This window comes from Sebastes umbrosus, chromosome 20, assembly GCF_015220745.1.
Source record: "Sebastes umbrosus isolate fSebUmb1 chromosome 20, fSebUmb1.pri, whole genome shotgun sequence".
Taxonomy (NCBI): domain Eukaryota; kingdom Metazoa; phylum Chordata; class Actinopteri; order Perciformes; family Sebastidae; genus Sebastes; species Sebastes umbrosus.
In genome coordinates this window covers 6,140,030-6,167,761 of record NC_051288.1, presented here as the reverse complement: position 1 = coordinate 6,167,761, position 27,732 = coordinate 6,140,030, and the positions used below count along the sequence as shown (strand labels likewise).

At 39.9% G+C, this 27,732-nt stretch overlaps 3 protein-coding genes and 1 non-coding gene across 6 annotated transcripts; 2 read left to right on the top strand and 2 right to left on the bottom strand.

The window, feature by feature from the left end:
- Positions 1 to 1,473: 1,473 nt before the first annotated feature.
- On the bottom strand, positions 1,474 to 8,297 carry pdap1a (pdgfa associated protein 1a). Its single transcript, XM_037755938.1, has 6 exons — positions 8,100 to 8,297; positions 6,528 to 6,610; positions 6,374 to 6,448; positions 5,239 to 5,360; positions 4,945 to 5,096; positions 1,474 to 2,989 (listed from the first exon to the last, which is right to left on the bottom strand). Exons 1-6 carry the CDS (start codon positions 8,110 to 8,112, stop codon positions 2,955 to 2,957), a joined length of 480 nt encoding a protein of 159 aa, XP_037611866.1. The 5' UTR covers positions 8,113 to 8,297; the 3' UTR covers positions 1,474 to 2,954.
- Positions 8,298 to 10,233: 1,936 nt separating this feature from the next.
- On the bottom strand, positions 10,234 to 13,156 carry cby1 (chibby homolog 1 (Drosophila)). Of its 2 annotated transcripts, none has more exons than XM_037755939.1 (5): positions 13,019 to 13,156; positions 12,690 to 12,788; positions 12,472 to 12,577; positions 11,381 to 11,493; positions 10,234 to 10,727 (listed from the first exon to the last, which is right to left on the bottom strand). In XM_037755939.1, exons 1-5 carry the CDS (start codon positions 13,022 to 13,024, stop codon positions 10,647 to 10,649), a joined length of 405 nt encoding a protein of 134 aa, XP_037611867.1. In that variant the 5' UTR covers positions 13,025 to 13,156; the 3' UTR covers positions 10,234 to 10,646. The 2 variants fall into 2 exon arrangements, with proteins under 2 accessions (XP_037611867.1, XP_037611868.1); XM_037755940.1 differs by having other exon boundaries at positions 12,934 to 13,079.
- Positions 13,157 to 13,291: 135 nt separating this feature from the next.
- LOC119479930 (phospholipase B-like 1) lies at positions 13,292 to 26,315 on the top strand. 2 transcript variants are annotated; one of them, XM_037755929.1, is made up of 11 exons: positions 13,292 to 13,911; positions 14,478 to 14,700; positions 15,901 to 15,984; positions 16,661 to 16,802; positions 16,898 to 17,044; positions 18,613 to 18,757; positions 20,309 to 20,509; positions 24,089 to 24,229; positions 24,313 to 24,498; positions 24,633 to 24,739; positions 25,829 to 26,315. In XM_037755929.1, the coding sequence occupies exons 1-11, from the start codon at positions 13,842 to 13,844 to the stop codon at positions 26,003 to 26,005; spliced, it is 1,623 nt and encodes a 540-aa protein (XP_037611857.1). In that variant the 5' UTR covers positions 13,292 to 13,841; the 3' UTR covers positions 26,006 to 26,315. The 2 variants fall into 2 exon arrangements, with proteins under 2 accessions (XP_037611857.1, XP_037611856.1); XM_037755928.1 differs by having other exon boundaries at positions 14,388 to 14,700.
- Positions 13,572 to 13,644, top strand: trnar-ccu. Its single transcript has one exon. It is a non-coding gene; the product is annotated as a tRNA-Arg (tRNA).
- Positions 26,316 to 27,732: the final 1,417 nt, after the last annotated feature.

The following is a 27,732-nucleotide window of genomic DNA, read 5'->3' as shown; positions in this document are numbered from 1 at the left end:
TTTGAAGTCCTTTGCGTTGATGAACATCAACCAGTGTTGGAACAGCAGCGCATCAAGAACTGCATGCAGATGTTCAGGTGGAGGCTGTAACCCTGGTGACTGTCAGATGCTGCAGTCTAGTGGTGGCAACAGCAAAATACACTCAACTAACAAGAACAGCATTAATGGGCCTCATGCAGCAACATTTTCTTAAATTTCTCTTAACTTCCTGTTAAGAGAAACAATAATAGAAGTCAACTCCAGATGCACCAAATGTTCTTAAACATCCAAATCTGCTCTTACCCAGGTGTCCTGAATGATGAATCCAACTTGATCATAAATTGGGAGGCGTGTGGCCGATTGTTTATTAGCATAGGTGACGCCCCTTAAACACTATATAAGGGCAGGTGCTGTGTAAATAATCCGGCGCCTGCCCAAGAATTGGAGCAATGCCAGCAAAACATGCTGTAAGAAGAAGAAATTCAGCAGTGAAATTGAGGTACTATTAAATAAACAAAGTAACCATGATTTAACCAGAGCAACAGTGCTGCTGTTACAGGAAAATCAAAACGCATTGAAGAGCAGTATGTACGCCACACCATATCATCCAAGGGTGGGATCAATGGAACAATAGTATTTCTTTAGCCCACAAATGTATTAATCCAATCATTATAATTACTCTAAAACGTATAATAATCTAATTTTGATTACATGATGTTCATGTTTTGTTTTTTTTCAAATTTAAAACGGATGTTTCCTTGCGTTGGACAAAATTTGTGGACTGAATACAAGATGCTTTTTTTCTTATCTTGGTAAGAATGCTCTCGACCACCCGTACAATTTTCTCTTACCTAAGAGATTAAAAATGAGGAAACATTGGTGAATAAGAACAAAAATAAGAGGAAATTTGTTCTTATATCACTTTTTGCATGAAGCCCATTGAGTCATATAGAGCTGCAACTATTAATCGATTAGTTGTCAAATACTAAATTAATTGCCGACAATTTTGATAATCGAGTTGAGTATTTTTTTAAGAAAAGAAAAAAAGACAATTCTCTGATTCCAGCTTCTTAAATGTGAATATTTTCTGGTTTCTTTCCTCCTCTATGACAGTAAACTGAATATCTTTGAGTTGTGGACAAAACAAGACATTTGAGGACGTCATCTTGGGCTTTTGGAAACACTGATCGACATTTTTCACCATTACCTGATATTTTTTAAACCAAACAACTAATTCGATTAATCAAGAAAATAATCAACACATTAATCAACAATGAAAATAATCCTTACTTGCAGCCCTATTGTCATTTGAGTCTTTCTCAAATAGTTGAATCTAACAACTTAACTTTTTTTACAGTGTTTTTACACACATCTGCTGCCATCACTTTCAGTGCCATAACTTGCAAGTACATGAATCATAAGAACTACAAATTCCAGCTGCTTTAGGCGAGTAACTAGAAAAACCTTTGAACAAATTGAATATAAAACACAACATAAAAGTTATTTATCTATTAATGAATTTATTTTTTAAAAATGACTTCAAATACATGTCGGAAAACTTGAGGAATTCATTTTTACGCTGTGGCTACATTTCTCACTCTTTGTGGTTTCAACGGTTTGTTCTGTAAGCTATTGTCATGATATAGGGAATACTGTTTTCCTGATCAAGGCATTTCCAAATCGCCAACACACTGAGTTACCAGTTTATCACGTACACTTGCAGTCTAAACAATACCAATGCCCTGCAGTAAATCTTCTCTTTGTGACGTAGATAATGTGGCGTTTTACTTTACACTGTTGGTGGTAATTTGCAATGATGTAAAGGATTCTATTAGCTTCTAAGTGTACCTAATAAACTAACTCAGTGTAGGTTCTTTGTAGGACTTTAATAACAGGAGAAAGACAGTGAACTGGTCTAGTGTAAACTTTTTAAGAGGCAACAAAAGACACAATCCCTCCTATAGAACCACAGGGCAAGGCCACAGTTACTGAGGCAGTTTGAGACGATGCTTTCCAGCACTGATGTTCGACACTTAAAAATGCTTATTATAGGCAATTCAAGTAATATTACAGGTGCTTACAAAACACATTCTGAAACACTTTTGAACTGACAGCAATAAGATGATTCAAGTGAGCAAAGTGTAAATTTGGGGAAAAGAGCTATGACAAAGTGAAAGAAACTAAATATTTTTCTACTTTCTAGACGTGTCGTGGTAGGAGGACCGATCATTCTTCCAACTGTGAATTTCTTATTGAAAAAAAAGGGGATCAAAACATGGCAAAACCAACACCGGGACAAAAAGAAGCTGGTGGGAAAAGCAGAATATTCTTGTTTGGATGATGGGGAAAAAAAACTAAAATCTTTAGAAATATAACAATGTCTTTGTGCAACATATCCACAAATACTAAACTACATTGTATAATTCCTATATATCAGTTTATCCTCTGAATAGTGTTCTTTTTCTCCATCTGTCACTGATTTGCCCTCAAAACAGGCGAGATGGAAGGAAAAGCAAAGCACCAAAGATATCCCCATGCACGCTCACTGTAATTGCTGTCCAGTCATTAAGTAAACTCGGATTAGGTAACCATGTAAAAATGTATGAATCAATCAAAAGAAATGGAAATAACTTCAGCAGCTTCAGAATTAAAACCCTGGTGGGTGGGGAGGAGAAAAGAGGCAGTGAAGCACTTGGAAAACCTGCGATTCGTCTCCTCTTGAGGAAGAAACCTGGAGGCATCCCAAATGTCGCATTCCTCTTCATCTCGCTTTGATCCACCCGTTTTCCCCGTCCCGACTACAACGTTATGGACGACCCACGCCCCTCTGATTTGAAATGACGGGCGGGAGTTCAGAAGCACCCCCGGTCTGATGCCACTCGTATTGGTCCCCCTCCCCGTTCTCCTCCTCCAGATCTCCTTCTCTCTCCATCCCGCTGAGGCTGAAGTGCATGTTGTAGCTTGCAGATGGAGGACTAGCGCTTTGCTTTGGCGTCTTCACCACCTTTATCTGCAAAAATAAATAAATAAGAAGCAACATAGAGAATTACGTAAGGCTCCAAACAACGTGTGCAGCACACAGGAGAACAACGGCTCAGTGAATCCTAATGTTTGCTTTTGGAAGTTATAGTTACGATGAGGGGATGCACAGAGGTCCGATACTGTGCTCATGTACTCGTAACTGTAAAACTACTCCGATACAAAAGCACCCGCCCACTTTACAGCAACCTGACGTTAATCAATAAGATTAGTGCCTTGCATGCAGGGGTGCTGTGGTTGAAGTGCCTAATAAGCCGCCCAGCTGCAACGATAACTTGATGCAAACAGGTTAAATCCTTCATTTACAGCCAGCTGCAGTGTAAGCGCAAAACAGGCAGTCCCCCAGTTCACCCTCCGGGAGAGTAGACACAATGTTGTGTGCATTGTCGTGGACACATGCAGCCACTTTAGTCTCCACCGTATCATTTAGTTTAGCTGCGAGGTTGTCAGCTCTGCATTTGCCTGGCAAACTCTGTTGGGGGTTTCCTCCAGTGTATAGCAAGCCCGGCGTAACGTTAGTGAGCGTCCGGTCGAGAGACAGAGTGTGTGTGTGTGATGATGAGTATGAAGTCAGCAGTAATATTACAGCAAGCTGTGAACGTAGCGGTGCAGTGTGTGTGTACAGTTTATTTGTCGGTAAATAAATGCCACAACTCCTCAAGACGCAAGCCCAGTTCTCGTGTGTTGTTTGCTACCTGCTGATTAAAGTGAAGGGGGTTAGCCCTAGAGTTAGCAACAACTTCAGCTCAGGCTATGACCAGCTGTTCTCCTAAGTGACAAACCACTGAGTTTTTCTCAGCTTTTTATTTTTAATATTTAAACAGTTAAACGGTTAATTATTAACATCCATACTGCAAACTATGCTCTGTATTGATCAGGAAAACACAAAGTTGAATGTTAAAATGTCAGCATCAGCATCACGTTGTATATTTAATTTGTTACAGTCAGAAAGTGAGGAATATCTAATATAAATAAAACTTCAAACTCATTGCTAGAACTGTAATGGTATTACTAAGTACTCATATCGGTACTTGGTATTAGCAAGTACCCAAATGTAAGTACTTGGTCAGAGAAAAGTGTCATCGATGCATCCTTAGAGGAGAGCATGCTCGAACAACCTGATACAGTGGCAAATCTTACATGATGCCAAGATATTTTGTGGAAGTTCCCATCTTCTTCTCTTAACTAAAATGCATTTGCATTTTCTGGCCTTGCATGTAAGGACACAGTGTGCACACTTTAGGTATCCAGTACATGTATGAACAAATCTGACACAAGAAATCCTAAAGCTGAACTGAGAATAATGAATCATTGCAGTGTTTTGCATTGGCGCTTCCCTCACTGGTGACTGAAAATAACGCGGTTATATCAGTGTCAGAAATAATCGAGGGTTAAAGGTAAAATTGCCCCCAAATTCTAGGTATTTGCCACATAAAACACAATCAAGGGGGCAAAAAACAATTGTGTGATTGTTTATGTCAATACCTCCAAATTTCGAACCTCGGGGGCAAAAATTGCCCTGTGAAAAAGTATTTTATTTTCTACCCTGGGTTATACAGTACAGTATGTAACTTGCTGATTGAAAGACCCCTGAAAGCCACAGAAATAAACATGATGCAACCACTCTGTTGAAGTAGATGGTTGCTGAGCTATTAGCCTTATAAGTAGTGCTAATACAGGCCTTGTTTTTGTACAGAACTGAATGAAAAAGTTCAAACCAGCAGTGAACTTGCTACTGAATTAAAGACAACCGGAGGCAGTCAGACCGGATTGCTAATGCGCGTACAGCTTTGCATTTTCAGCGACTTAATATGTTTAACAGAACTGAAAAAATATTCAAATCAGCAATGTGATTCCTAATTTCCCCTTCTAGTAAATCAAGTTTTGACTTTACCGACCGGTGTGTCAATAGTTGCGTCCTCTCACCTTTCTTGAGATCGTCTCTCTTCTTGGCGGCATCCTCTCTCTGTTTCTTGATGATGGCCAGTCTGGCCAGATCGGCTCTGGCCTGCTCAGTCTTCCCCTCCAAATGGAGCTTCATGTAGCGTTCCTTTGATTTCTGCTTTTCTATCTCTTCTCTGACAAAGAGAATGGGAGGGCATACACATAACATAAAGAAATGCTTAATCGAAATAAAAAAAGTCTGGTGCCAGCAACATTGTTTAATTTCAAAAGCTAAACAAAATATAATAATTTCCTGAGTGACTGTGTGACACCTACCTCTCCCTGCGAGACAGCTCTCTGGGAGCAGTGACATCTACTTCAGTCACCTTCTTGCTCTTCTGAGACACACGGTTGGGATTCTCAATCTCTATAAGCCCCTCCACTCCGCTTCTCTTCCTCTGTGCGCAAAAAGAAACACCTTTTTAACATCAGTGAGACAGGAAACTACCAAGACAGAGCTGGTAAATAAAATCAGAAGTTGGTAAATGTGTTAGTCTAAAGCTGGGGACACACCAACCCGACATCAGAGAACTAGCGGCGACGAAGGCCGCCTGTTGAGTCGCATTTGTTTGAAAAGTTGCACCCGAACACACAGCAAAGACTACAGCCGATGGCCAGTTAGCATGGACGTTCTGTGCCTGCGTGAGATGAAATAACTCTCTCTACCAGCAGGTAGCGGTAGTCTGTATTCATCATTCAAAAAGGGAAACCGGAAGATTGAGGACTGCGTATATACAAGCCTTTGTTATGATACGTACATGAAACAAGGCGGCATTTGCCAACCATTTTCATACCACTCTCACTTACCATTCCACATGGTCATGTCGTTGTGAAAATATCCATGTATTGGAATGATCAGATGACATGAAGATGAAAAATGTGAAGAGTCTTCTGTGTTTTTCCTCTTGGCTTGCATATCTCTTCTCGTGCAAGGATTCGTTTATGCTGAACAGCCAATCTGAGTTTTTTCTCTCACTGACGGGTGCTGCCGCCGATTCAACATGCTGAATCGGCCGAAAAACCTCCAGACTAGAGCCGACGGTGCGGGACACGCCGCTCACCGGCGGCACCAAACTGTCCGACGGCCGACCGTCGGTTTGGTGTGTCTGGGCCTTAACTGCTACTGTGGCTGCTACTACATCTAACCATTGTATGTGTGTAGTTTTATCCACCAAAAACACATTTCCAGACATTTTATTGTTCATTGTGTGTTTTCTTAATCCCTCTGATGCCAAAATAAAACAATGTCACATAAGGACAGCAGTAACAATGGAGTTGAAGCTAAATGCATTTTAGCAAGGCCAAACTTCAACACCAAACACTCGGTGTGGTGTCAGTCCTTCAACCCCACTTAGTTCTTGACCAAGTAGTTTCACCGCTAAGACAACATCATACCCCTGCCCTCACTCACATCACCGTCGTCGTCGCTGCTGCTCTCTTCCTCCGAATCTGCATCGCTCTTGTTCTCTGCACCGGGATTTTCTTCCTGTTAACATAACACATTCAATCACACCAGGCCTTGTTTGAAGGTAACTCCGCGTCTGCCACAAAGATCTTTCACTCACCAACTCTTTCTGCGCTTTCATCTGTCGGTCAATCTCCTCGGGGTTGCTAAATTGCTTCCCTCTGCCCTTGTGGCCTCTTTTCCCTGCAACACAGTTATAAGAGCTGTTACTGGCAAATCAACTGTATCCAACAGGTTTTGGGGTCATTCTACAAGAAAACTACAAAGTTTACTGAGACATTTTCAGTACAAGGACACATTTACATTCATTCCACTCAACAACTGTACTATTAAATGTGATTATATGTGGCCCTTGACGACGCTTTCTGTTGATACTGAGAGGCCTGGACTAGACACCATGTTGTCACCATGTTCCATATTCGACCTGTCGAACACTTCGATCCTCTAATCTCGGCTTTTTATCCATCCCCTGCGCAAACTGCAAAACAAAAGGTGATCAGGCCTTTTCTGTCTTAGCCCCAGCTCTCTGGAATCACCTCCCCCCTATCTGTTAGAGCTGCTGAATCTCTGGACTGTTTTAAGCGGCTTCCAAAAACCCATCTCTTTAGGCCTCATCCACATGTGTGTTTGTCTGTTTTTGTTTGATCCGTTTCTCATTGTTTCTGTGTTTCATATTGTAATTTTTCCTTGTTTTTTTTCATTGTTTGATGTTACATCTTGTGTGTGAAGCACTTTGTAACGGTGTGTCTTAAAAGGTGCTATATAAATAAAGCTTTACTTACTTACTTACTATGAAAACCCATCTCTATGTGCAAGCCTTTCTATAGGCCTCATCCACATGTGTGTTTGTCTGTTTTTTTTTTGTATGTTTCTCATTGTTGCTGTGTGTCATATTGTAATTTTTTCCTTGTTTTTTTTTATTGTTTGATGTTTCTTCTTGTGTGTTTTTCAACGGTGTGTTTTAAAAAGGTGCTATATAAATAAAGCATTACTTACTTACTATGATAATTTCGTCAGTCATTATGTTGCGCAAATGTGGCTGTTTTTATGTACACCCCATGTATGTGGACACACCTGTCCCTAACCACCTCTGGGTGATAACATCCCAACACAGTTCAGACCTGTAATTAGAGATCTACATGCTAGTGCAACGTGTGAACGGAGGCAGAGAGTGTGTGGAGGGAGATGAGTCACACATGACGTTCACTGAAGGCCAGCTAGCGTCACCGCCGAAATGTCATGGCCAGAGAGAGAGTGAAGACATGATAGCTAGATACTCAGCTACAGAAGACTTTAACTAAACACTTGTAAACGCATCTGGTGAGAGTAACAACAGCTGAAATAAATAACATTAAATATGTGTAGCCTGAAGCTGGTCTACGGTGCACATGGTTAAACACTAAATGGTGAGAAACTGAACAATTCAAGGCGTTTAGATACTGAAATCACCAGCAGATGTTCACGTGTAGACATTAATTAGCCACCATTAGTACACGCTGTGTGTTTCCTGACTCTATTATACCCGCAAATACACCATGCTAGCCGGTTAGCATGCTAACAGCTAAGCATGTGAGAGTTCAACGGGGATTCATGCTACTTTAGCTAACAGCTAGCTAGCTACAACTAGCTTGCTAACACATTAGCATGTAACGTTTACTTGATCAATACTCACCGCCTCGAGGCATTATTAAAAGTTGAGTGTATACTAATGAAGTCCGCTGCTATATGGCTGAGTAATTTGACAGTAGTCGGAGCAGAGCAGGCGGTTTAAAGAGGTGTTATAAACTACTTCGTCTCTCCGGCTGGAGGAAGAACAACCCGTCCGGTCGGAACGCTACAACTCACTAAAACATGCGCCTGCGCAGTCAGGACTATTCAACCAATCACAGCACGGAGAATTTTGATTGACAGGTACGTCGACCAATCAGCGAGTAGTAAAGTAATAAAGAGAGTAAAACTAATTTATAAAAGGCCGTACCTTTCATTGACTGGGACCCGTTATTGATTTTTTAATACAGGATATTATCAATGCGCATTTCTACTTTGAACAAATTTTTTGGGAAGTATTATTCAAACAAACATTGAAATTGCAGACTTCATTTAAGATAATAGTGTTAGTGATAGTGCAACTACCTGTGTTTACATTTTATTTATTACATCTACCCTACCTATTTTACAAGTGCAATTACCTCTGTTTACATTACATCTATTTTTATATTTTATACTTCTAGTGTAACACTTCTGTTTATATTTATTTATTACATCTACTTACCTATTTTATTTACTTTATAACTATGTGTGTTTTACCTGTTATATGTTTTATCTGCCTCGTCTTGTCAGGTATTTGTTTTTAAAGCACTGACCAGAAGTGGCAACTGTGAATCTCGTTGTATTTAATACAATGACAATAAAGCTTTCTATTCTATTCTATTCTATTCTACTTTGAACAAATCAAATTTTTTAAACTAATTTATTTTTAAAACTAATTTATAAAAGGTCGTACATTTCATTGACTGGGTCCTGTTCTCTTAATACATCCATGACTGGATGTATTTGCTATTACAGTACAATAGTACAATTTGCTATTGTTGCTGCTATATTTATAATGTTTATAATGATGATTATATTTTACTTCATTATTGTTATTCAATTGATTGATTGATCGATTGTCTATTATACAGGGATGAGAGAGTAACAAACAGGAACAAAGAATCTCACTGCCATGCCAATGTGTATGTGATCAATAAACTAAACTTGAAACTTGAACTTGACTGGAACCCATTATTGATTTTTAATACAGGATATTATCAATGCACATTTCTACTTTGAGCAAATCAAATTTTTGGGAAGTATATTCAAACAAACATTGAAATTCCAGACTTCATTTCACAGAGGATAGAAATTTGATGATGACATCATAGAATTGGTAATATTACCGTGTACTAGAAGTGATGCAGAGGAAGATAAAAACACAAGATTTTCTTTTTTTTTATATTTTATTTTCAAATTTTTTAGTTAACCAAATATACAAAACATACAGAACACAAACTCACACAAACATGGCTCCAAATTCCCTCCCTATCCCACCCACATACAAACTGAAAAAGAACCTAACTCAAGAGGAGTAGGCTAATTAACAATTATTATCAATTGAATTAAAAAGGATATAGAAAAAACAAATTAAATACACAAATAAACAAATCATAAATAACGAGATGCAGTGTTCGGACTTATTCAGATGACTAATGATGAATCAAGTCTGATCATTTTGTTATATCAAATCCGATATAGGTGTTGGCAAGGAGTCCATATAGGTTAAATAGGGTTGCCAAATCTTCAGAAAGGTGTTGTATTCATTTCTGAGGGTATATGTGACTATTTCAAGTGGAATGCAGCTGTTCATTTCTAAAAGCCATAAACACAAGATTTTCTATCCTGGTTGGTATCAAAGCCATACTAAGTAAGTTCATACTGTACATTACATTATCACAATGTCTAATGATGATCTAGGATTTTGACAAAAAAAAAAACGTTGCTCAAGGTCCACTTACTGAGTTGTGAGTAAAAGCTCTGCAAAAAGCTAGCAGGTGGACCTTGAGATAAGATTTTTTGCAAACTATTGTTCCCAAGGTCAAGAATGAACTTTAAAATTATTAGAATTATTTATGCAAAAGCAGGCAACATTACTGCTCACATGTGGAACTCACTTCTTGTGAATTTGTCACTGGATATGACTCAACAAAATATCAATCCAATAAGTGTTTATGGTTATATTCTAAAAACTGTGAATGAAATAAACGGCACACTACCCGTAATGGACTTTATTTTTAATCTTAATAGAAAATACAGTAAATACAAAAAATCCTAAAAAGAAAATGTCGGCCAATATTTGCCATACAGATGTAAAAGATGTAGAAATGATGCTGGGTATAGAACAAACATGTTCACAGTTGTTTAAGATTTGATTAAATGCAGGACAGAACAAATAAAAGTCCTCACTAAATCTGATTAAGGGGTACCTGCTTTTCCAATTAAATACAAGCAGGGCCGAGACCGGCAGCACAAAAGTCCTCATTATACGAAAAAAAATATCTCTGTGCTTATGAGCAAAGAAACAAAAATTAAAAACAAAGTAACGCTTCTTTTTTTTTTTACATCAACAAACTTCAAACTGTGAATGAAGAACATTTCCTAGGATGAATGCATCGGATCCGGTTTGTCATTTCTTCCTTCGATGTTGAGTCTTTATATCTTCCACTTCTTTCTCTATCAGGTGGTATTCTACGGTAGTCTCTGTCAACTAGAAGAGAATGATTAAAAATCAGTTACACAGATTTGGTAAGACACTAAATTGCATCAACCATTGACCTGGTAATTAAGTGTGTATTTAAAATATATTAAGCAAACTTTTATAACAAATCCAAGCAGTGTTAAACCGGAACTGAACATATGTTGCAAGCATGGTTACGGAGTCTGGAAACAAATAAGAGACATTGAAGCAACCTGAATATATTTTTTAATTTCTTTAAATTTGTAAACATTGAAAAAAATATTCAAATTCAGCTTTTGAAATTGCAAATCTAGAAATTTCGTATTTTTATTGCATCAAGTTGATTTCAGAAAAAATAAATTTGGATACATGGCTTTCAAAGTTATTTCTACGCTATGAATTCAGTGGTTAAATTTCAATATTAAGTATTCAGTGGCTGTTAAAATTCAAATACGTATGCCTCTTATTTGCCTCCATACCTGAAGGTGATCATATATGATATGATATATTGGCCCATTCATACATTGGACAAACACAGGTTTATCCAAGGTCACTGCATCTGCCTGAAAGGGGTTTAAGGAGGAGGAGGCCAAAATAAACTTCCCTACTTAAATAAACTTGCATATTGCATTTTTTATGTTTATGAGAATGTAAGGGCACAATCAAAGCTGCTCAGGTCTTACCATGTCCAACAGAATTTCAATCTTAAGTTTCAGGAGGTTGTTCTCTTCTTCAAGCTGTACATTTCTTTTCTTAAGCCGCTGCACTTCCCTACCAGATGCATTCCCACCAGATTCTGGTTCAACATACACAGGAGAAAAAACAAGAATTAGTGTTGTTTTGGCCATTCAGAGACCAACAGTGATCGATCACCTGTTCTCTGCACTTAAGACAAGCTGATCAGGCGGGCCTGCTCTGTGGTCGGCATGGAGCTCGACTCTCTGGTGACGGTGGCAGAGGAAAGAACACTCCATCCTCTGCACGCCGTCATCACCAAACAGTGGAGCTTGTTTAGCGGCAGGCTGCTGCTCCTCAAGTGCTCCACAGACACACTCAGGAAATCCTTTGTCCCACGAGCCATCAAACTGTACAACACCTCTCTAGGGAGGTTGGGGAAAAAGGAGGACGGTCTGCAGGACAGATAATAATGCACTTGCATAGACTAATCTACTGGAGTTACCCTGCACTATATTCACTTTTTGAATAGTCCTGTATCACAGCTGTTACCCTGCACTATATTCAGTTTTAACAGTTTTCTTCATCTACTTGTATTTTTATATCTGGTATATTTTTTTTGTACTTTGCACTACTAACTTTTTGACTGCCTTTTTACTAACATGTTTTGCACTATGGAACTGTGATGCTGGAAACTTGAATTTCCCTTGGGATCAATAAAGTTACTATCTATCTATCTATCTATCTATCTAAACTGTGGAAGCACTGCAGCCACTGCACTGTTCTGTAAGGCAAGGCAAGGCAGCTTTATTTGTATAGCACATTTCAGCAACAGGGCAATTCAAAGTGCTTTACATGAACATTTAAGAACATTGCGACAAATTGCAAAAGAACATTAAGACATAATTAAAACAGTTATAAAAACATAAAAATATTAAAGATTAGAAAATAAAAACAAGCTAGAAATAAAAGCTATAGGATAGAAGCTAAAATAGAATATAACACACGAGTAAAAGCTCTAGTGCAGTATATAAGATCATTATCTGGTTTAATAAAAGGCAGCAGCAAACAGGAAATTGAGCATTATCAAACTCAGTACCTGATATCCAATGTCCTTCTTCAAATTTCCAACTCTGACCTCCAAGGTTCATCACAGGAGGTCCATACTCAAGACCCAGCTCGACTTCTCTTGTTGAGCGATCCAACTAAAAGAGATGAGAGTAAAAGACAATACATCAATCAACAGTGTAGATTAGACAAGGGGTCAATGAGGGATAAGGGTTTATGTGAACTCATCCATCAGTTGTGTGAGCTCACCGTGTGGAGGCTGGACAGAGAGGCAGATTTGCGAGGAGGAGTCTTCTTCGGACTGAACGTGTTTCCAAAGAGCGGCATCTTCAGTGATTTCTTCAGGTCCTGTATAACAGATGGTACACCAGTGGTAGCATTAGCAGCTATTGTACAGAGAGCAGCAGTATCACGTAGCCACAGTAACCGTGTTGCTAACGCTACATTACCGAGCTAATGCTAGGTGGCTAACACTAACACTAGCTGCTCATACCTGACATTTAATTGAAACAGTTGCCTGCCTCACAGGTGGGTTAGTAGTTGCTTTGTCACTGAGATTAGACAGCTAGTATATTTACCTCCATACAGACTATTTATTTAAACTCTTAACGTGCTGGTTGAAACTCTGTCATCTCTCACAACAAAACCATACTGGCTACTGCGCATGTGCGAAAGTTCCATTTGTGTAAATAAAACAGACAACAGACTGAAATATCGCACGGTTTTAATAAAAAGCAGTTGGGAAAATATTGGCCAACACCAGCAAGTTTATGATATTTACAGGGTAACTCGGCGCTTGAATGTTATATCTAGGGCTTTGTGTGCATATTTCAATAGTCAAAGTCGCATTAGGATAACATAGATACCCCTATTTGAGGGAGATAATGGAATCACCCATAAAACGTAAGCGCATCACCATGGTGATCGTGTCACTCGGCCTATCCAAGCCCATGGTTTATGTTCACATATTGTGTATTCAGAGGAATTAATATAACAATGTTGTTTCAGAAACTCAATTTGTCAAAGCGGAGGTTTTAAGTTATACAAATACAAACTCCACAATCAAAACCAAGTCACAGTAAGTCTCGTAGACGGTTATAAAATATTTTGACTCCGCCCCTTCTGCATACTGCCCCAGTGGCCTAATGGATAAGGCACTGGCCTCCTAAGCCAGGGATTGTGGGTTCGAGTCCCATCTGGGGTGAACTGTTTTGCTCGGCGAAAGGGAAGTTGATGCTGAGGATGATCATGGTGACGAAAAATGTTACACGCAATTAAAAGTACCTGCAACCGAAATACAACGCTTCATGGACTCTTGAGAAATCACGCTTCATCACCGTCGCTTTCAATATGACTGACCATAATAACATTTATTAGGTTCGCAAGAAAATACCAGCTGACATGCAGAAGAAGCAAAGCATCAAACTCTGCGTCCTGCTGAGCACTTTGGCTGCATCAGTGCAAACTTACCGTGAGTAACGTTGCCGTGGTGTGTCTGTTATAATATATCTATAATATCTATAATAATATAATATATAATATAATATAATATATAAAGAAAAGCTGTTTGTTGATATGGAATTGCAAATGACAAACAGATCATGGTAGCACTTATGTTAGGTGTTATATAATGCAAATGTCTTTGTTCTATTCTGCTCTACTCTATTCTATTTGACATATATTACCATACCATTTATTTTTTATTTTGTTGCATACATATTATGTTTACTAATGTTTACTGGGAGAAAACCATATGCTTCCATGTATGTGCAAACTACAAGAAAATCAGTAGTAGTAAATAAATTATCTTCTATCTGTATGTTCAAGTAACTATACTATTTAATGTGAACCACTAGTCTATAAAGATAAATACTTATTTCACAGAAACCAATCAAGCAACAAATAAGAAAGTTAATTTGTTATTTATGAGCTGTTTTTTCCTTGTAGTTCATTCTACTGGTGTCATGACATTATCTTACATAATGTGTGTTATCCAACCTCAACCCTGTGACCCCGTCCATCCTCCTACAATGGTAGAGCTCCAAGAGGCCACCGTGTACTGGGATGCTGCCCAGAAAAGTGTGGTCCTGAAGGAGGGGGTGATGGAGACAGAGGGGGGAGCCTACGGTTACTTCAATGACACTCTGCTCCTCTCTGGATGGGGCGTCTTGGAGATCCTAGCAGGTCACGGAGGGATCACACAGGAAGACGAGACCACCTTCTTCCTTGCTGGGTACCTGGAGGGTTATCTCACTGCTGGGTGAGTCTCACGGGTCTTGAAGTGAACTGCAAATTAAACTAATTTGTGTGAAATATCTCAAACCAAAAGTCTTTGAGCCCACAGGATCAGTCACCAAGTCACCTGAACACATCATCAACTCAAGTCTGTGTTCAAGCTATTGAATCAGAATCAGAAAATAGCACATACTTTGTCTTTAACAAGGCATAGACAAATATGTCATCCCCCATGATTGACGGGGTCTCTGTCAGGGCCAATCAGCATCATTTTAGTTATCAGTCTCCATAGACTGTATGTCTGTTGCCAGGGTGTCTCTGACGTTGAATATGTGCGAGCAAAATAATTTGATATATTCATTTTACATCAGTTAGCTGGAGAAAAATAAAAAAAATAATTCTACAAATTATTACAACTTACAAAATTTTTTGCTAAATTTTACTCTGAAGGTGTTTTGTTCCATTTAGCTTTGGCTCACTGTCACACTTTAATAGAACAGATTCATTGCTAATGTTATTAGTAACACCTGAGTTTTTCCCACTATGAAAGTTTGAATTGCCCGCGACTGAAAAGGCCTGTTATACGGCATTGTGTTGTAAAAGACTTGTATCAGTTTTAACAAATTCTAAATGCAAAAAAAAAATACTAGAAGATAATCAAAACACAGAGAAAGCCTTTAAAGAGGATCTATTATGCTTATTTTCAGGTTCATACTTGTATTTGGATTTCTTTTTAGAACATGTTTTACATGGTACCCCCCTTTCCCAGCTAACCCACTCTGTTGTGATTGGTCATCTGAACCAAACTCTTTGGACTCCGCTCCAGCTCCGCTCTAACTGGCTTTGTTTGGGTGCCAAACTAGCCACTAGGCAGATATTACGCAAATGTGTTACTTGGCAGAAAAAGCGGGACTTCAATCAAGGTGTTTCAGGCAGTTCAGGAGCAGTGTTTCTGTGGGGGAGAGTAACTCCCTTTGGCGTGGACTTTGAGCCTTGTAACTTTGCAGACCTTTTACATGCACAAAAAACTATATAACACTAAATGAAAGAGAAAAAGCACAAAAGTATAATAGCTCCTCTTTAAAAATGTGGCAGCTGCTCTTCATAAAGTGTTAAAGTCCAATTTCCGATTCCAATTTTGACAGTGATAACTGTAGCTGTAACTGTGTTCACTTAGTGTCATAGAAATGGTTTATTTCCAGCTGTTCTTATTCTTTCTCCGCAGACAGATGTTCAATCATTACTTCAACATGTACCCTCAATTCCTAAAGGATGAGAAGGTTTTGAATCCCCTGAAAAGGTTTTTAAGGTACAGTCTCACTATCTGTTCACATTCATGGCCTGTAGGCTAAGATTAAACATTATAGGCATATTGGCAGAAATTGGTCTGATGGCTTTGCTGGGATAAATCGGCTTTATCTTGTCTACTCTTATATATACCAGAGGTTCCTCATTCTCATCATTTCATTATTCTGAGTTTTCTTTTTTTTGTGATAAAATTTTATTGGTATTGAACATATGCATTGGAAATTATTAACAAAAAATTTGCATTATAAAAAAAATAAAAAAATAAAAAAATAAATAAAATCATTACTAACAATGATAATAATAAATACAGTTTTCATGGAAAGCTATCATGTCTAATGCTTTTTCGGAAGCTTTTTCACCTGAATGAGTAGGTTCATTTGTTGAAATATTAATATTAATATAATTTTACTCATATTTGTATTCTTATTTTATATAGGAATTAAAATGTTAAGATATTGATTGATGAATTATTGCCAGTTTCACCAGCACTGTCTCATATTTGTCAAACATTAGTGTACACTAAATGCAAAAATGCCATTTATGCATGCAGTGATTGTTGTATTTCTGAATTTAGACACACAGCAAAATCAGGCAGCACATTTGAGAAGCAGCCAAACGCACTGATTAGTAACAGAAAACAGCCCAAAGTGTCTCTCAGCTGTCTGAATGATCCACAGCAAGCAGGACCAGTGGGCCAGAGAGCAGGTGAAACTGAGGAGACACAGCTACCCCTTGTGGAAGCACCTGGGACTGATCCTGGCCCAGTTGGACGGACTCCACGCCGGAGCTGCACAGTGGGCCAAAAGCAAACACAGGGAGGTGTGTGAATGTGTGTGTGTGTTGGAGAAACAGTGAGAGAGTTGTCCACAGTATCATGTCATTCATCTCAGCCACTTCCACCATCCCCCTCCCAGCCTCTGTCAGCGTTCGCCCTCCAGTTTCTGAATGGCGTTGGCGACCTCCTGGACCTCGTCCCAGCTCTGACGCCTCGCTCCAACTCCTCCGCAGGGACCGGCGCTTTCAGGATGCCAGGAATGGGCCACTGCACCGCTCTCATCAAGGTCAGGCCAAGCTCATTTGGCTCAAGCTGTGAGGGAGTACTTGGGAAGCTTCAGTGCCTAATTAGTTTTATTGTGGGTTTTCCTCTTCTGAAGTGCATCAATGAATGCCAAAAGGCCATTGGGAGGAGGATATTTTCTCTTCCACCTCCACTCTTTTAAGCAAAACAACAAAGTGCCAATGGAATGAGGACACTGAGTGAGGCAGTGCAATCAGAAATCCACATTAGGTTTTAATTAATGAGATTTTATTTGATCATTTGATTATTGGAACCTTAAAGGAATAGTCTGGGTGTTTTGAAGTGGGGTTGTATGAGGTACTTATCCATAGTCAGTGTATTACCTAGATGACAGTCGGCACGCCCCCAGTTTGGAGAAGCAGACAGGAGTTACCGCACGGAAGCAAAGCAATGTACTGCTGTGGACGGAGCCGGCAGCAAAACATATTTTAGCCACCTAATAGAAAGGCTAACCTAAAAAAGTCAATATCATTTTAAGTGTACGCTGTATTTAGAATATTTTCGCCACTTTACCTTGCTGTGAGACGGTCATTTCCGAGGGAGAACTGAAACCGTTATCCATCTATGCACTCGCCAAAGCCACCAGACTCCATTGAAAAAAACTGTAATTTGACTTCGCAGAACACAAAGTTTGCGTCATTGGGTGACTTTGGTGAATCAGAACTAACCAAAGTCAAACAATAACACAAACAAACTAACTCCCGCGTTCTGCTAAGTAAAAATCAAAAAAAATTCCAATGGAGTCTGGTTGCTTTGGTGAGAGCATAGATAGCAGCTTCAGTTCGCTGTTGGAAACATAGACTGTATAGCTGTCACACGGCAAGGTAAACCAGTGAAAATATTCTATACATAACATGCACTTAAACTGATATTGATTTTTCTTTTAAGTGAGCCTTTTTTTTAGGTGGCTAAAATACATTTTGCTGCCGGCCCCGTCCACAGCAGTACATCGATTGCTTCCGTGCGGTAACTCCTGTCTGCTTCTCCAAACTGGGGGCGTGACGACCGTCATCTACTGTAGGTAATACACTAACTATGGATAAGTACCTCATACAACCCCACTTCAAAACACTCAAACTATCCCTTTAAGTTTGCAAAATGTGGGTATTTACCAAGCAGGAGGGGTGTAACAAAAGCCAGTATTGATTTGCATCATGGGAAATGAAGGGTCCAGTGTTTTTGGAGCTTGACCCGTACTAGGAACTAAAAGATGTGATATCTCAGCTTCCGCTGCTTCAACTCCCAAACTATCCCTTTAATGATGCTATTATGCTAATATTTTTCTAATTAGCACCAAACACAAAGTACAGCTGATGGGAATGTCATTAGTTCTGCAGGTATTTCACATAAACAAAGTATTGGATGAATCAAAAATGTTGACGTGATGAGGGCGCTAGATGTTAACTTCAGGGCTTGCCAAATTAAAATAATTATAATTCAAGAGTGATTCAGTGAAATAGCATGTACATGCCCGAACCAGTCCATCGTTTTATTACTGCCAACATCAGACACGACATGCCATACCCGTTCTCTCCCTCCTCTGTGTCCAAGGTGCTGCCAGGCTTTGAGAACCTGCTGTTCGGTCACTCCAGCTGGTATACGTATGCAGCCACCATGCGTATCTATAAACACTGGGACTTCAGGGTGTCTGACACACACGCCGCCACTGGAAAGATGTCTTTCAGCAGCTACCCTGGTACACACACACACACACACACACTTGCACAAAGTGTGATATCACACATGAGCTGCACAGACTGTATTTACACTTTCTCCTAATAGATCATAAGATATGGCATAAGTAAAGTGTGCAAAAGTGAGATTCAAAGCTTGCAGATGAAACAGTGTTTGCATGACCTGAATTTGGAACAGTAGAGTTTGTCAACCTACAGTACAGCAAAGCACAGCTTTCCTGCGAAAGCCCTGAGTTGAGGTGAACGGCTTGTCCTTAATCCACACGGTTTCATTTTCATCTTGGAAAACATAAACACTGACATCAAGGACTTAACCCAAATCCTCAATGTGCATTCTGTACAGAAAGTAATTCTTCTGCTAAGCACACAGCTTAGTCAGTGACGGGGGAAACATCTAGCGCAGTGTGTGCACAAAACACAGCCATGATGAAATGTATTCCCTCACCGTCGAGTCGGAGGAGGAGGCGGAATAATTTTGTGGGCAAAGATTTGCGGTGTGGTCTGGGCATCAAAAATCCTCTTACAAGGCTCCATTGCTATCAGAACAGGAGTGGTTTTAATGCACTATTTTTAGAGGCCAGCAGGCCAAGGATATCACTTCACTATATTAAATCGAAGAGACGAAACACACCGCTGCCACTGCAGGTGGGGTGTGACTCCTGCAGCCTTCTTCCTAAGCTGCTTTCTCTCTGACAATGTGACGCATTTAGCAGGTCAGAGCCAACAGAATGAGAAAAGATCCAATGCAAATACTTTATGTAGGAGTGGAAGTGGTTGTGGGTGGTGGAAATATTCCTCTGCCTATGATTTACATTATTGATAACAGCTGCAGTATTGTATATTCATTATTAATAGTAGCAGCAGCAGCAGCATTAATAGTAATAGAAGTAGTAGTGGTAATATAATGGTAGTAGCAGGAATATTAAAGAAGTATTTCTTCTTTCTGTATGTAGTAATAGTGAAGTAAATATACAGCTACAGCTAGCTGCTGGTTAGCGGTAAACAGCGAGCCAGGCTAAAACTCTTTTTAAAGGCACAGTGTGTAGCATTTTGGGAATCTATTGGCAGAAATGGAATATAATAGTAATAAAAGTTTTCTTTAATGTATAATCACCTGAAAATAAGAATTGTTGTGTTTTCATTACATTAGATTGAGCCGTTTATATCTACATAGGGAGCGGGTCCTCTTCACAGAGTCGGCCGTCATGTTTCTACAGTGGCCCAGAACGGACAAACCAAACACTGGCTCTAGATAGGGCCTTTTTGCGCCAGCCACCGCAGTTCTTGGCTACACGCTTGGCACATGAGGTCTAAGTTGGTAGCAATCTGCAACCTCACCACTACATGCCGCCAGATCCTACACACTGCACCTTTAAACTTTGTTTAAAAAAACATGCCTGCTGTAGGTTGTAGGTGAGGATAAGAAATTATCTCAAATATTCCCTCTCTAATATTTGTCCTAAAACATCCTTCTCCTCTCACTCCCTCTACTCTTGGCTTCTATATATGACCACCACTTCCTCCTCCTCATCCTCGTCCTCCTCCTCCTCAAGGCTTCCTGATGTCTCTGGACGACTTCTACCTGCTTGGGAGCGGCCTGCTGATGACTCAGACCTCCATCGGCGTCTTCAACGTCTCTCTGTTATCCCAGCTCGGCCCTCACAGCCTGCTGGCCTGGCAGAGAGTCCGCCTGGCCAACAGCCTGGCACACAGCGGAGAGGAGTGGGCGCACATCTTCTCCAAATACAACTCAGGTGAAATCCTAGTTGATGTGAATCAAGGGGGGTGGATTCAAAACCAAAGTAGGAAAAGATCAGTTGTTGAACACTTTTCAAATACATAAATAAGGACTTTGTTTCTTCAATTGAAAAGAATCGGCTCTAAACCCTTATATTCTTCCAGACGTGTCAGCAGAAGACATGATGTTCAATTCCTCTTTCTTTGCATAAGCAAACCCTTTGATCAAACAAACTAAAACTCCTTCCTGCCTCATATATTATAATGCTGACATGATCACGTGATCTCAAAACCCCAAAAATGGCTGACAAACTACAGATTGACCATGAATACTGAATGCCAGCTGACAGTGGCCTACCAGGTATCAATACATAGAAGTTGCGTACAGACTATAAACACATGTAATTTAAATACACATTGAAATATATCCAATAGAGAAAAGGTCAGGGGATCAATTACAATTCTTCCTGAGGGGGACATGAATGTCTGTACCAAATGTCATGAGAATCCGTCCAATAGTTGTTGAGACATTTCACTTGAAACCAACCTCATGGTACGCTGGGGAATAGTAGTATGCTGGGGATAGTCTGTGGATCAACGAAGTCAGTAGGATTCATCCTCTGAGAACCATGAATGTCTGTACAATAGACTGTGTATAAGAAGTAGAATCACTGTGACGTCACTCATTGGTTTGTGGACTGCCGTTTCTAAGCCTCGAGTTTGGTATTTTAACCGTCGCCATCTTGTTTATTTGCAACCAGAAGCTGAATAAGACATTTGTAGGCAACAAAATCTTACAATTAACTTTCATGACCTGAAAACACACTGTGAAAGGGTTAAAATTCTTAGACAAAAACACGGACAACTCCCAGACTGTACAACTCCCAGACCGGACAACTCCCAGACTGGACAATGCCGTGGTAGCGACCTGTCAATCACAGGGTAGCCACGCCCTAAAGCATCCCCTGCTTTATGGTCTATTTGACTCTAAATGGGACCATAATTTACTAAATGAACATCATGCTGTATTGAAGAAGACTTGAAACTAGCGATTGAGACCATAAACTCATGTTTACAATGTTTACCGAGGTAATAAATCAGGTGAGAAGTAGGGTTATTTTCTCATAGACCTCTATACAATCAGACTTCTTTTTGCAACCAGAGGAGTCGCCCTCTGCTGGCTATTAGAAAGAATGCCAATTTAAGGCACTTCAGCATTAGCTTCACTCTTCAGACCTGGAGGTTGCCCACTGGTCTGTACCAAATTGTGTGCCAATTCATAGAACAGATGTTAAAAAGATGAACAGACACTTTGACCTGTCACCAAAGTAAAGTATTTGAGTAATAGAACGACGGGGCAGGATAGAGAAATAAGAACAGACAAAAGGAAAATGAGACTTGCAGAAAGGAATTAATGATTACTTTAGTCTAAAACCCTGGCTATGTAAAAATCCACAGGACACATTTCCACAGAGATTTAACCGGCTCTCAAACAGACCATCGTTCTCATTACACACCACTTGTGTTAATTGGGCAGCTGCTTTGATCTTTCACGTCATGTTGCTATGGGAGGGCAGAGGAGAACAGGACAGAGTGTTCTTGAAACTGACAGTCCTCTCGTCACCCACCAGCTTCTTGCTCTCCGTCCTGCCAAACTGTTGTGGTGGCCTGCAGGAAGTGAACATCAGAGCCTTTGCCTTTGCAATTTCATATAGATAGGGTTAGGTTAGGGGTTTATTGTCTGTGCAAGTCAGTAACTCCAGAGCCAGAAGTTTGTTTTCTAGAATCAGATCCCTCAGGCACATGCAAGACTGTGCATGTTGTTTTTCCTTTGCCAGTCATATACTAGAAGCCATGCAACTAGATAATGATGTGACTTACCAATATTGGTCTGTTATTAGATAAAGTCACCATACTTTTGTGGTGGTTTTGCATGTTTTGGCCCAAAACATGTATGTTTTATGTGCACACTTGCACACTTTCCAAAGGTTATAGTATATAATATATATATATATATATATATATATATATATACATATATTAATTTCCTTCCTTCTAGAAAGTCAGGAGTTTATGTCAATACAGTAATCCTGGACTTGCAGAAACAGACAGTCTAACTTTACCTAATGGTGCGTTCAAGGACGCGTTGACATCTGATATTTTAAAGATCACTGTGTTAAACATTCCTGTTCGGTAGCCAGCTTCAGGGAATTTGTAGCCAGGTTATAGCAGCATGGCTCTAAGAATGACAAAGTTGGTCCATCACTTTGGTACAGACTGAAATATCCAGTGGGCAACCTCCGGGTCTGAGAAGTGAAGCCAATGCTGAAGTGCCTTAAACTTGCATTCTTTCTAACAGCCAGCAGGGGGCGACTCCTCTGGTTGCAAAACGAAGTCTGATTTTATAGAAGTCTATGAGAAAATGAGACTACTTCTCATTTTATTATTACCTCAGTAAACATTGTAAACATGAGTTTATAGTTTCAATTACTAGTTTCAAGTCTTCTTCAATACAGCATGATGTTCATTTAGTGAATTATGGTCCCATTTAGAGTCAAATAGAGGATAAAGCAGGGGATGTTATAGTACGTGGCTACCTTGTGATTAACAGGTCGTTACCACGGCGTTGTCCGGTCTGAGTGTTTTTTGTCTTACAACTTTAACCCTTTCACAGTGTGTTTTCAGTTCATGAAAGTTAATTGTAGTATTTTGGTCGCTTAAAAATATTCAGCGTCAGCTCCACCCTCTTGTGTCACTTCTGGGGTTGTGTCTAGAAGGTAACCTGCGAGTGTGGAAACTCTTGCGAGATAGTTGTTCTCGAATAGTTGAGGTTAGGATAGGTCATCAGGCAGGGAGTCTTGCGAAATTGTTTTGCAGATTACAGATCAGATTTCCCAATTTGCGGGTTACCTTCTAGACACGATTTTCTTGTTCCAAAAAAACAAGATGACGACGGCCAAAACCCAAGATGGTGACAGCCAAATCTCAGAACTCGAGGTTTCCACAAACCAATGGGAGACGTCACGGTGACTACGTCCACTTCTTATATACAGTCTATAGATTTTGATGGATTGCAGTGACATTTTATACATTCATGGTCCCAAGAGGATGAATCCAGTGACTTTGGTGATTCTCTGACTTTTCATCTAGCACCACCAGCAGGTTAAAATGTTCTTAATTTGTCCAATACTTGATGTAGACTTTTAGCTCAATCCAACCACACAGAGTCACTAGTGTGACAGTAGATTAAAAAATAAAAAAGCTCCTTTTCAGAAACTTCCCATCACTTCTCAGCTGTCAGAGTATCCTTGACCACTTGCAAGGATACTCTGCAAGGACAGTTTTGAAGATGATCCCCGCTCGCAACTGTAGTACCACACAATCACGGTGTCCCCGTGACAAATAATAAAGACAACAAATTGTTCACTGAGATGGTTTACCAATTTACAGCAAGCTTAAGTCTCTCCAAGTTGATTTAAATGCACTCACTGCCTGCCCTAGAAAACCAACAGCATGCTTTACTGACCTTCAAACCCCACGTGGATTCTCTGTGTCTGTGAGGCAGGAGACAGAGCATGTCCCCCTCTGTGTTTTAGGTACATATAACAGCCAGTACATGGTGGTGGACCTGAGCAAGGTTTCTCTGGGTCACAGTATCAGGGACGGAGCTCTGACTGTGGTGGAGCAGATTCCCGGGAAGGTGATGCACTCTGATCAGACTCAAGCTTTACGCAGAGGTGAGAAACAAACATCCATCTATATAGGTTTTATCCGGGATAATGTGTCTGGACAACCTCCTTTATTGTGCTACATTTGGCAGGTTACTGGCCATCCTACAACATACCGTTCCATGTTGAAATCTACAACCTGAGTGGGTACGGCGTGATGTGGAAGAGATACGGAGAGGACTTCTCTTACGACCTCTGTCCCCGAGCCAAAATCCTCCGCAGGGACCAAGCTAAGGTGTCTGACCTGAGCTCCCTCAAACACATCATGAGATACAACAGTAGGTGGAACATATTTTATATCCTTTCCTGAACTCAAAGGACTTTGGAGATGCAGCAGAAAACGCACACAAATAGTTCAAGATATTTTCAGACTGTAAGCAGCGTGAAAAAAGTCTGACTCGTTCTGTTTCAGACTACAAGAGAGACCCGTACTCCAAGGGCCATCCGTGTAAAACCATCTGTTGCCGTAACGACCTGAGACCAAGGAGACCACGTCCAGGAGGTTGCTATGACACCAAGGTCAGAGGTCATCAGCACTTGAGTGCCAGAATAAAGTTATGTGCTATGAAAAAAAGTGCCATTACAAAATATTATACAGAATTGTTTAGAGCTAATTGATTAGTTGTCAACTATTAAATTAATCGCCAACTATTTTGATAATCAATTAATCGGTTTGAATAATTTTTTAAGAGAAAAAAAAGTCAAAATTCTCTGATTCCAGCTTCTTAAATGTGAATATTGTCTGGTTTCTTTACTCCTCTATGACAGGAAAATGAATATCTTTGAGTTGTGAACAAAACAAGACATTTTGAGGACGTCATTGTGGGCTTTGGGAAACACTGATTGACATTTTTCACCATTTTATAGACCAAACAACTAATCGATTGATCAAGAAAATAATCAACAGATTAATTGACAATGAAAATAATAGTTAGTTGCAGGCCTGCAACTGTTTATAGGTGCATTCATGTGTTTTTGTGTGGGAATAATATAGCCTATTATTCAATATTGGTTATTTTCATCACTGTCACACAGGTCCTTTATGTTCCCAACTTCCTAAAATGTTTGTTAAAACCTGCAATGATATTTTCTTTTCATTGCCTGTTTTGTTTAAGCCTAGTTATTTAATCATTTAGTTATATGCTCAAAATGACAACTCTAACATGCTGATGTTTAGCTGGTATAATGTTCAAAGTAATGTAAAAAGTACATTTTTCAATCAAAGATGCCAGAGTTTAGGACATGTACACTGGGTTACCCTGCCTGAAAGAGCTGCTAACATGGAAACAACGTTGTTAGTCAGGAGCTTTCTTCAGAGGCTTTTCCACTCTGAAGAAAAAAAAAATGAGGAAAAACAGTGAAACCTTTTCATTTCTGGCTTTAAAAAGGTCAAATTTAATGTGATCAGCAGTTTTAAAATGTCACGGAACCCACATTGGTTGAACCCAAACATTCATAGTTAATAAGTATAAGGTTTAGAATAACCAAACTCCGTTAATGGCAACAGAAATGTCTTCATGGATGTCTATTTGATATTTTAACCATATTATTAAATGACCTCACTTTCTTCCTGTTACTCCCTATACCCATATCTATCTCATGGTACAGGTGACAGACTACCGGATGGCTGTCCAGCTGGTTGCAGAGGCAATTAACGGCCCCACGACGCAGGGGGGCCTGCGTCCATTCTCATGGCGATCGTTCAACCTCACGACTCATCGGGGTCTCCCACACACCTACAGCTTTCCCTTTGTCACTATGAGGCCCACACTGCATCGGCCCTGAGAGCACAGAGACAGAAGATAGCACCTGTCAAGGTCCGAACAGGTCATGCTGTGCATTTCAGTACCCACACTACCATACTATTTAGTATGCCAGAAGAAGATTTAATATGTCCCAATACATAGTCTGTCAAATGTGGTATGCTAAAAATACCAGGATGTCCTACTACATCCGGTCATATTTTGCAGTACGCAAGCGCCATGCTTATCTGGCTATTCTGACCCACAATCCTCTGCTCAGCGTATATACACCGATCAGCCATAACATTATGACCACCTGTCTAATATTGAGTAGGTCCCCCTTTTGCAGCCAAAACAGCCCTGACCCATCGAGGCATGGACTCCACTAGACCTCTGAAGGTCTGCTGTGGTATCTGGCACCAAGCCGTCAGTAGGGGATCCTTTAAGTCCTGTAAGTTGCGAGGTGGGGCCTCCGTGGATCGGACTTGTTCGTCCAGCACATCCCACAGATGCTCGATTAGATTGAGATCTGGACAATTTGGAGGCCGAGTCAACACCTCCAACTCGTTGCCATCCACATGATGTAAAAGAAAACGTGATTCATCAGACCAGGCCACCTTCTTCCATTGCTCCGTGGTCCAGTTCTGATGCTCACGGCTACGCAGCCCAATACGCACCAAACTGCGATGCACTGTGTGTTCTGACACCTTTCTATCGGAACCAGCATTAACTTTTCCAGCAATTTGAGCTCCAGTAGTTCTTCTATTGGATCGGACAACACGGGCCAGCCTTCGCTCCCCACGTGCGTCAATGAGCTTTGGGTCTGACCCTGTCGCTGGTTCACTGGTTTTCCTTCCTTGGACCCAGTCGTCTAGCCAATTTGGCCCTTGTCAAAATCACTCACATCTTTATGATTGCCCATTTTTTCTGCTTCCAACACATCAACTTCAAGAACAAAAATGTTTACTTGCTGCCTAATTTATCCCACCCACTGCGAGGTGCCATTGTAATGAGATAGTCGATGTTATTCACTTCACCTGTCAGTGGTCTTAATGTTATGGCTGATCGGTGTATGAGCAAGATGGTCAAAGTTCAAGAGGCAATGTTATGAAGAAGTAGTATGTGCTTTTTAAGGGCAGCTGCAGTATGTACTAAAAGTAAATAGAAAAAGTATGTGATTTGGAACGTAGCCATGCTTTCCTGTTTAAATCAGGAATAAATGTCACAACACTCAACATCCTGGTGTACCTGTGATTACTGGGCAAAATGTAAAAGCTTTGTAAAATATGACACACATGTCCCACTAATGTGGTCAAAAATATAATTGAAATATAAGCAGAGGTTAAATTTTCAGACAGTGCATTATCACAAGTAAATATTAGTCATTAAAGGATGACATGGGGCAATCTGAATGACTTCATTTCCCATTGTCAATTATCCATCTGAATTTAGTGTTACAGCCATTTATTATAAAGCTGATTAATGCCGTCCTGGGGTAGAAGGACACCGGCTTGATTGTTTGCTATTAAACTATTTATTAATCCGGTATTACATCATCCTGATATGATTAGTTACAGTGAGATGATCCTTTTGGAATCACTACTGCTCTCATTGAGGATTTATCAGCAGTGTTTTCACAGTTTGTCTCAAGTTTTGGATTTTAGCCATCAGGGAAATGCTATTAAGTTTTTCATTTTTTAAATAAATACTAATTTATTTTGTTTTGTTGTTTTGTTCTATGCAATGTTTCCTCAGGTTTATACAGTGTGT